The sequence below is a fragment of the Aplysia californica genome, unplaced genomic scaffold, assembly GCF_000002075.1.
Source record: "Aplysia californica isolate F4 #8 unplaced genomic scaffold, AplCal3.0 scaffold00389, whole genome shotgun sequence".
Classification (NCBI taxonomy): Eukaryota; Metazoa; Mollusca; class Gastropoda; order Aplysiida; family Aplysiidae; genus Aplysia; species Aplysia californica.
In genome coordinates, this window is record NW_004797659.1 from 301,496 (window position 1) to 311,281 (window position 9,786).

General features: G+C 40.6%; 2 protein-coding genes across 2 annotated transcripts in view; one reads left to right on the forward strand and one right to left on the reverse strand.

Moving 5' to 3' along the window:
- The first annotated feature begins 2,845 nt into the window (after positions 1–2,845).
- Positions 2,846–3,919, forward strand: LOC101852865 (pyroglutamylated RF-amide peptide receptor-like). Its single transcript, XM_005103786.1, has one exon. It carries the CDS (start codon positions 2,846–2,848, stop codon positions 3,917–3,919), a length of 1,074 nt encoding a protein of 357 aa, XP_005103843.1.
- Positions 3,920–8,508: 4,589 nt separating this feature from the next.
- LOC101853105 (sodium- and chloride-dependent glycine transporter 1) overlaps positions 8,509–9,786 on the reverse strand; it is a gene marked incomplete at its 5' end in the record, with an annotated part of 26,977 nt that continues 25,699 nt past the window's right edge. Inside the window, 1 exon segment of the mRNA XM_013085607.2 lies at positions 8,509–9,254. Coding sequence (XP_012941061.1) covers positions 9,045–9,254 — 210 coding nt within the window.

Here is a 9,786-nt window from a genome sequence, read left to right on the forward strand (position 1 = left end):
GGAGAGATGGGCAAAGATATTACGGTAACACCAAAAGTTGGCTGAGAACTCTTAGTTCTTGAAAGCAAAACGTTTTGAAAGCGGTCATGGTATTTTTTACAAAATAATGAGAAACCTATTCTTTTTCTAAGATACGACATAAAATATTGAAATATTATTTCGCTTTGTCTAATGTACTGCTCGAATCTGTATTCAAAGAAAATCATAATTGAAATCTTAACTCTTTTAAAGCGAAAATTTATCTGCACAATTAGTCAAAAGACGTGAAGAAATGCAGCAGTTTATCGATAGATTACATAATACAGAAATACCGTAGTTTAATAACTGCATAATAGTGGAGAAAATTGGTAGCGCAAAATTTGGTCTTTTTCTATTTGTTGAACGAGCGCAAAACCATTATCCACATCTGGAGGCATATGTGTGTTTATCAGCGAAAACAGACACCGAAGATTTTCTTGATACTAGGTATAAACATTTGCTCACTCGATAGGCCTACTATGAGTGCCAAATTTGACGATTTATTTTATCACAACTATATTGGTGGTAAGAATATTGATGTGTGCGTAACGTTCAAAGCGTTCGCCATCTTCTTCCAAAGTACCGGTACTAATTATGCATTTTATGGTACTAATAATGTATAAAATTACAACAGCATATCCAATTAATTGATTTACGAGTCATTTACCTGCGTATATCGTGTTTTAGCTCTAAACTAGCAAACAATTTCTTGATAGAAACAATAATTTCTTTTCGTAGCTGCTTTTAATTGTTGTTGGGTTTTTTAATCAGGCACGTTTGTCACCGATACACCCTGATGTGAGACACCCTTCATGGTGAAAAGCCGTGTAAAGACATAACATAAGTGGATCATTGATCGTTCGTAAGAGTGCTCTTTGTGACGGAGATTTGCGGGTAGTTTTTGACAAAAGGGACGTCCTTGTTTGAACAAGTATCATACAAACTCATAATTCAATATTTAATTTCAACTTGTGAAAAATGGAAAATTGATAAGCACAGTTGCGCTACCACCCCCAGCCCCACCCCCCCCCCCCCCCGCTCGCCCCACGTGCACACAAACACATGTACACACACACACACACCATTCCATCGACCTCTCAAAACGGCTCCTTCTTTTAACAATTGCTCGAACTTTTCTTTGTTGTGAAATATCACTCGTAGTTTCACTGATCGTTTCTTTAAGTATAAAATAAGAAGGTTTTGATCAGTAGAAAAAGTTATCCCGCCATTGTGTGTGAGCACATCAGAGTCTGAGATCCGATTCTGTGATCAGTAGAAAAACGTTATCCCGCCATTGTATGTGAGCATATCAGAGTCTGAGATCCGATTCTCCGATTGTAGACATCTAAACCATAGACCAGCATAGACCAGAAAAACAACATCTATTCCGATCCTGACCAGCCATTCATACATGTACCTATTTAAAGAGGCGCCCGTCACCCATGTCTAGATTCTAGGTGCTTTGTTGGCCTCTTACTCCAGTATCAGTTTTTTTCTTTTTCTTTTTCTTTTCTTTTCTTTTTTTTTTTTTTGTTGTTGTTGTTGTCATTTTGTGCTCACGCATGCTTAATCTGTGATTTTTAACCTGGCATTTGCGTATACTTTTAGGGGGCCAGAAATAGAAGATTCTTGATCAATTTGTGTGCGTGCATAGGAAAATCAGTCACATCTGACCACGGGAGACAATTGAGATTTTGATTGCAATGTGTTCCCCACTCATTTCTGAGCATTTTGCAGCTTATTTGAGGTCAATACCTTGTTTCGTTCAAAAGTTATGGCAAAATATGTGAACTCACCCATAAAACTGACATTTTGAGAAAATTGTATTGAAAGTAGAGAATTAAAGAAAAATGGATTTTGTTGAATTCAGAGGCATCTTAAAGCCATTCCTAAACTAATTCAGACCTTACAAGTAAACTGCAAAATGTCAACACAGAAAACTGAAGAATTTTACTCATTTTCTTGCTGACCTCATTAACTTTCTGAGATAGCGTCATCTAGTATGTATTTGTTGTACACAGATTTTAGTAAAGCATAAAGAGCGGCCCTTACATATTCGACAATTCATCCGAATCTGCAAAATAAAATCAGAAAGTAGATTTTTTTTTAACGGACCAGAACGGACAACAGTATCAAAGCAGGTCAGTATACAACAATTAATGTATAGTCGAGCCTGCGCTAACGACCATTTGTCCAAGAAAAAAACTTTTACAAACGACCACTTCCCACTGCATCCTTACGTGGGGGGGTTTTTCCACTACTGTAATGACACTATCCAAAAGGACCACCTGTCTAAGATAGCCACTTTTCTCCTCGAGAATGGATGGTCGTCTTGGAAAGTTATTCTTTGCTTAAACTTTCTCAGTGTCACAAATTTCTCAACAGTTTAAACTAGGACCCCAAATGACCTCTACAATTTGCATTGCACAAGATAACCTTCTTTGTTTGAGTGTTTTTCGTCACACAATATTCCCTTATCATACCGCTCATATGACCTTAGCAGTTGCGAGCGCCGTAAAACCCTATACTACTACTACTACTACTACCTTAACATACAATTATTGACAGTTCAGGAGAATCGATAATGGTTATGGCGTTCATTCGTCCAACCCATGCAGTGCGTGATGATTTTGTAGCACGCTTGAACATGCAGTGAAGGGAAAGTAAAAAGTAAAAAAGAAGTTCTCGAAGACTACACAGAGAAGGACAGCTATAATATTGTTTTAGATTGTAGAAGACTTAACAGAAGTGACTGTCCCTGTGAGTTGAAAGAATATGATATTTTATAAGAATGTCTATGAGGTTCTTAAATAGTAGTATCAGCATCATGGCGAACAAATCCCAATTCGCACCAGAATGGGTATTCAAGATGGGAGCAGACACACAGGTGTTTGAAAACTCTGAGCCTAACGAGCTAGTGAGCCGAGAGTTCAGGGATGTGTGTGAACAGAGCTTACAGGTATTCATTTTATTCATTAACGTCTTCGGCGTGTTCACCAACGGAATCAACATCCGGGTGTTCATCAGACAGGGGATAGCCTCAGACACCACCACCATCGGCCTCTCCGCTCTAGCCTTGTCGGACCTCTTGGGCTGTTTCTTCATGATTCCCGCCTCCCTGTGCTACGTCATCAAGTTTCTCGACTACACAGACTACCGGAACTGCGTGGCACTCACGTCTATGCCATGCCACTATCCGCACGTGATGTTCTCTCGAATCACCTGCTGGCTCACCGTGTACATCTCTGTGGAGCGCACGCTCTGTGTCATGATGCCCCTGAAGGTCAGGTTTCTTCTGAGACCAAAGGTGGCGAGGAACGTAGTTTCTTTCGTCTTCTTCTTCTTCGTCGTATTTCACATCCCATTTGCCGCAAATACCAGGATAGTCTTGGAATTTGACCCGGCATTTAACCAAAGCATGGCAGTAAACCGTGAAACCAAATCTGGTCAATTGTTTTTCTATATCAACAGCTTGTTAGGCACGACAATACTGTCAACTGTTGCCATGTTGATCGTTGCCGTGACAACGTCCGTGATGCTGTACAAACTGAAAACCACTCAGAAGTGGAGGAAATCAGTCTCCTCAGTATCCACCAAGTCCGCCTCCTCATCCTCGAAAGAGCACGAAGTCTTTCAGACGGTTACCATGGTGACGGCCATCTACCTGGTCTGCCTGGTCGGAGGACACACGCCAGGATTTGCCACGCTTTTCTTTCCAGGGGTCTCGTTGTCTGGGCTCAACAAAAATCTGTTCCTCGTCATGTACACCTTCAAGTTTTTCTTCGATGCCGTCAATTCTTCTGTGAATTTTATCTTCTACATCCGGATCAGCAGCAGGTTCAAAGCTGCCTTCAATTCTATTTATAACCATAACCCCCGTGATATGGGAACTGCTCCTTGACACAGATGCTGGACTAAAAAACTGGTGAGCTGTAGGTTGTACACAGCTGATTGACTATTCATATTTGACTATTATGTTTCTTTTCAATTCGCTGTTTTATTGCCCCTCACCGTTATGCCAAAATGAATTTAAGAAGTAAAGTTTGGTGTTTTACCCAATTTTGGTAGACATCTTTAAAACTCAATATTTCTAGAACGCGTTTATTGATTGTCTTCATATTTACAAAATCGAACTCGGCTTGGTTGAATTGTACTTGTTTGAATTTTTGTTGTAATTAATTTCGAGATGACTGAGTCATTGCCCTTAAAGTGGGTTCTATTTTCTTTAGACACTCTCTATTAACGACAGGTGAATGCATTTTCATCAAAAGCATAAGCCAATTGAACAGGCTATAGGATTGTACCAATGACTCCGTGGCCCTAAAATTTGAGGGCCCAATTTCACCACGTCATTTCACATAAATTTTGTAATTTATCTTCTACCTTTCGACATCGCTGAAATCTGACGCAGCCCACGGTTGTAGAATGGGCCACTCTGCCACGTTGACAGATGGGCAGCTAGACAATGTTTTAGTCTTACCCTACAGGGTGATTTTTTACAAAAACCTGAAGCGATTTTATAACTCATTGCTTCAGTTTTCAGGCATCGCTAAGATACTTTAGAATAGCTGTGCCCCAGGGATGGATTGGTCGGAAAGGGGCTCAAGACATTGCTCGCCATAATTTAGATCAAACCCTGTCCGTACGCCAGGGGTCATTTTGTACCCCAGGGGTTGTATTCTTCACATTTTAGAATACTTCTAGCGCGAAGATCTCTTTGACACTGTCAGTATTTCTTTTTAAAAAAATCATTTTGACAGACTGCTATGCGAAGCGCACGGATCAGATTAACGAGTACATTTCCTCTTTGGAAATTAGGGGCACGGAGTTCCCCACGTCGTATGGGTACAAGAGTAATACACGACGTACGGATAGGGTTAAGAGGCAGCTCGGAATGGGACAGACAGTCAGGGTCAGAAGCCTGTCCCCTAATTGATCTAAATTATGTCTATGGGGGCGTAAAACACAGACGGGAAAAAAGGAAGAGAGAACCATTTTGTTTTGCTTTTACGTAAGTACCAAGTGACATCTTCTTTCTTTCTTTCGTTCATCTCTAAATAGACACCCCTGTCTCTACTGCAAAGGCTGCTGTTAATCGCAGGTCCTCTCTAAGCCCCCATAGTTTTAGTTTTTCTGCCTTGGGTTAGATCATTATGTCCTTCTAAGTGCATCCTAGCAGAAAGACCGAGATACTCGATGGAGATTTGTCCCCACCCGGGATTCGAACTCGGGTCTCCAGCATGCTATCGATATCGAAGCGCCTTACTACTTCACCACAGACTCCTGTTCATACTTGTTTGAGGTACGAGGGGGAAAAAAGACACGTCTTTAAATGACGTCAGCTGAAGCTCCTTTCTATATTTCTGCGTGTTGGATGCCACTTTAGAGAGAGTCAGGTATGTCATATACAAGCTGTAGGAGCAACGGTTTTAGTCTCACCACCACTTCTTTTCACACGCTCCGCCCGTCACGAAAGGCTGGGAGGGGGGGGGGGGTAGGTAATCCCTGGTGAGTACTGCTTCATTACCATTGGTCTGACTTTTCTTTTAGTTTTAGTCAGTTTTGCTTTTCTTTTCAGTACAAAATGACAGGTGTCGTGTAAATAAAAATAAGTGTGCTTTTCTTCAACTCAGACATACACATCCAACCAAAACCGTCTACCTAAATGACAGTTTTTCCTTATCCACCAAGACGTGCCTTTCTTCCTCCTACCTCTCCTACTTCGACGTTTCCTCTTTCTCCTTCTGTTCTTTCTCCCCAAGCACTTTATCCTCACCCTCCTTAGTAAACTAGTAAACAAAAAATAGAGTGTGATGTCCCCACCTTAGTCACAGACAGGTCTTCTAGGTCATCTCCGATTGCCTCAAGAGTCTCAAGACATAGAAGTAAAAAAAGAATAGATCTAGGACAAATTTGTGCAGTTTTCAATAGCAGATTTATTTCTGTACAAAGATGATACAATACAAAGCAAAAACAAAATTCCAATCTCCAATAACTAATGTCTTTAGGTTTATTATGGTGACGTCAGTAATACAGGTAAAAGATTGAATCAAAAGACGACTCCACCATTTTATTTATAAAACAAAAGCATGACAACTCACCAAAAGCAAGTCCCACCATCACCCCCCCCCAAAAAAAAATAATACAAACCCGAAATAAAAAAGTTTCATGAGAATGCAAAATTTCATCTGTAGGCCTAACGCAAATTCGAATAGATACTTGAACGACTGAAGATATAACCGGAATATTTAGAAATGCACGTACAATGAGCTGCAATTTTATTATATTTAAGTACACGCCAAGAGCTGTGTCAGAACTCACTTTATTACATGCCTACACACTGGCCTGTCTTGTTTTGGTAAGTGTTTTTACGGCGCTCGCAACTGCATAAGGTCATATGAGCGCTGGCCTGTCTACATGTTTCTCTGTAATATTTGTTCGTAGAACATCAATGGTTCTTAGCTTACTGCTTGGCTTAGAATATGTATTATTTCATCAGCTTCCCCCTCGAATTATATCCCAATCCTCTTCGTTTCCTTTTTTTTTTAAAAGTTCTTTCAGTTGTCAGCAGCAGGATGCCCTCTTCCACACAAAAAGTTACCATCCCTGAAATCGTTATGAATCATGAAATGTGGGCACCGGGCGGGTACAAGATCACACTGAATTACATCTTTCCTACTCTAAAGGCAGAATTGAAAATAAATAGTTTTTTAACGGCATTATCCTTTATACTTCTTTCAAATTTAAAATTTAATTAAAAAGTCCAAGTGTGAGAATGTTTTGTGTTTTCTTTCCCTAATAATATGTAACTGTTATAGCAAACATAAACTATTTCAAACAAACGTGGAATAACTTATTCACACAATGATTATTACATATTGTGACGAAATATGTACCACATATCGATGTGTGTGCATGTGTGTGAGTATGCGTGCGTGGCATGCGTGCGTGCGTGCGTGCGCGCGCGCGTGTGTGTGTGTGTATATGTGTGTGTGTGTGTGTGTGTGTGTGCGGTGTGTGGTGGGTGCGTGCATGCGTGCGTGCGTGCGTGCGTGCGTGCGCGTGTGCGCGTGTGCATGTGCATGTGTGTGTGTGTGTGTGTATGTGTGCGAGTGCGAGTGAACGTGTGCGTGCGTGTGTGTATGTGTGAGAAAGAGAGAGTTACTATTTTATCAAAGTACGAAAAATACCCTGAGATAAGATGATGAAGCCCTTCAATAGTTTTTACAGCAGCAAAAAAAAAAAAAAACATATGGGGAAATGGTCTCTGACGAATGAAATACGATCTAGAAAAAAACGTTGTGTTTTCCTGATAAATGGAATGTGCAAAGTAAGGGGACACTTAAACTGTTTCTGACAGCGGGGTTTACTGACACGACATGAAAAGGGGTTATCAAATTTCTAAGGTGGAGCACTTGGTCCAAATCCACCGACATCATTGGTCATTGTAACTTATAGGATTAACGCCCCTTTCAACACTCCATGGTTACTTAAGAGACAAGATCTCGGAAAGGACTGATCTATACAGGTGAAGAGTCTTAAACACTCCCTAAAACAATACAAATTCGGATCGCACCATTGAGGACTCGAACAGAAGCAGTCCGCTTCGTAGTTCAGAACATAATACTAAATAAACTAACGGCGAGTCCCATCTGGTTTTGGAGTGGGGAGGAAGAGCATACGAGAAACACTAGTTAAAGACATCGTCTACAAAAAAGGCCATTTTCAAACATCGCATAACAATAACAACAACAAAAAAGAGAGGCAAAGTAAGAAAGGAAATCATTCTGAAATACGACGTTTGTCTTTCTACTCATGAGATCTGGTTATACGAGGCGAGAGACGAAGACACGCGTGTTCAACGCGGCCTTCGTCCGGTAAAAATGTTACACTGTGTAGTATGGACATAAACATACAGTATTATTATTGCAGTGGGACATCATTGCTTGTAATACGTAAAATGATTCATTCCACAGGTGTCAAACTCAAGGCCCGAGAGCTGAATTCAACACATGTATATCAGGCCCGCGAGAGAATTTTAAGTAGTCCATCCTGGGAATGGCCAAAATATGTCACAAAAATTTGCTCCAATCACAAACGAACTTGTTGCCAAGAAAAGATGCCAAACATCTATCCACCTCTGACAAACTGGCATGTGAGTGAAAATAGATAGCGTAGATCTATGTCTTAATTTTTTTTCTCCAACTTTTGTCTTTTTTAATTCATATTATCTTTTTTAAAAAGATTTCGAATTCCACTGCCCAATGAGTGTTTATCCAGTTCAGTCCGTGACCTTAAGTATAATTTGAGTCTGGCCCTCTGAGCCATTGAGTTTGACACCCCTGGTTTATTCACAACCGGAAGCGAAAAGGACAATTTGCCCTGCCAAATGGGTCGTTTGGGGTGTTTAAAAATAGGTTAAATAAAAGGGGAAAATGTACGAAAACCAGCATCAACGCACAAGAACAAGAACACAAATTATGTAATTCTATTCCACTGCCAATTCTATTCCACTGCCAATTCTATTCCACGACCTGCTTTGGGTATTCCTAAAATGAATAAAATATTTTTTTAAACTCCACAACTTTTTGTGCGTTGTAAGATAATCACATCAGTTGATGTTCCAGAGCGCTTTAAAAAAACCTCCCCAAAACTCATAACTGTTTGCAGAGCGAAAGCGTTTGAATATAGAACCTCTGTCTGCAGATGTTTGTCTCGCTTGGTAACCATTTTATCTGAACATTGGCTACTGTAAATATTTATTTCTTCTTTTTCTACTGTCTCTAGTTAGAGTTCAGATAGAGACTATAGAAGGTTCTGCAACGTTCAACGAGCAGTGCCACTGAATTTTTCATCTAGGGCCTTTTCAACTACTACAACGTAGTGTCATTTGCCTTTCGGGCAACCAAAAAAAACGTATATTTTATGGTTACAGCTTAATTAAGCACAGAACATTCTCTGAAATCGCTGACATTCTTTTTTTTCTTTTTTTTTAAGTTCCTTGCTAGAGGGGGGAAAGTTCCTTGCTAGAGGGGGGACTTAATAATTTCTGGGTCCGCTGGATCTGCAGCGCCATATTGTGAAGAGACGCCGTTTTCCTCGGCCTTGAAGGAAGTAACTGCGGTCAATTCATCGTCCCCTTCGAATGCTGGGTTGTCCAAAGCGTATCGGCCCGTTCGGTTCTCGGCCTTCCCAGGTCCCCATTCCGGATGTGGCTTCATCGCTGCCCGGACACCCTGTGGAAAGTGAGAAAAAAAAATTAAACGGTATAGGTTGAACACCCCTATCAACACTGTTAGGTTATTTAAGAGGCGGAACCTCCGAGTTTAACGGTCATATCCCAAGCCAAGTGGGAAATAAATTCGTGTAAAGTGCCTTTCCCAAGGACACAACATCTGACCGAGCTGTGGCGATAAAGAAAACAGACGGAAGAATCTGCAGGAATAAGGAAGATAATGCTTCTTATCAACAAATCTCAAAATAGCGCACCCAGAATGAATTACTTCTTGACAAATTAATGATCGGCCACAATTTGAAATAAGGAGCAGGAAGCCCACATCCAAACCGGAAACGTTACTCTTCGTAATATGTAGGCCTATAAGTAAAGCCATTCCACCAAGGATGAATGCATATGGACATATCGGAGATATTGCGCTAGTGATGATAGATGTGCCTGTGTATATATGAGTGTGTGCTTATCTGTGTATATCTGTGTATGTGTGTCTGTATGTGCATCTGTATATGTACCTGAGTGTGTGTGTGTGTGTG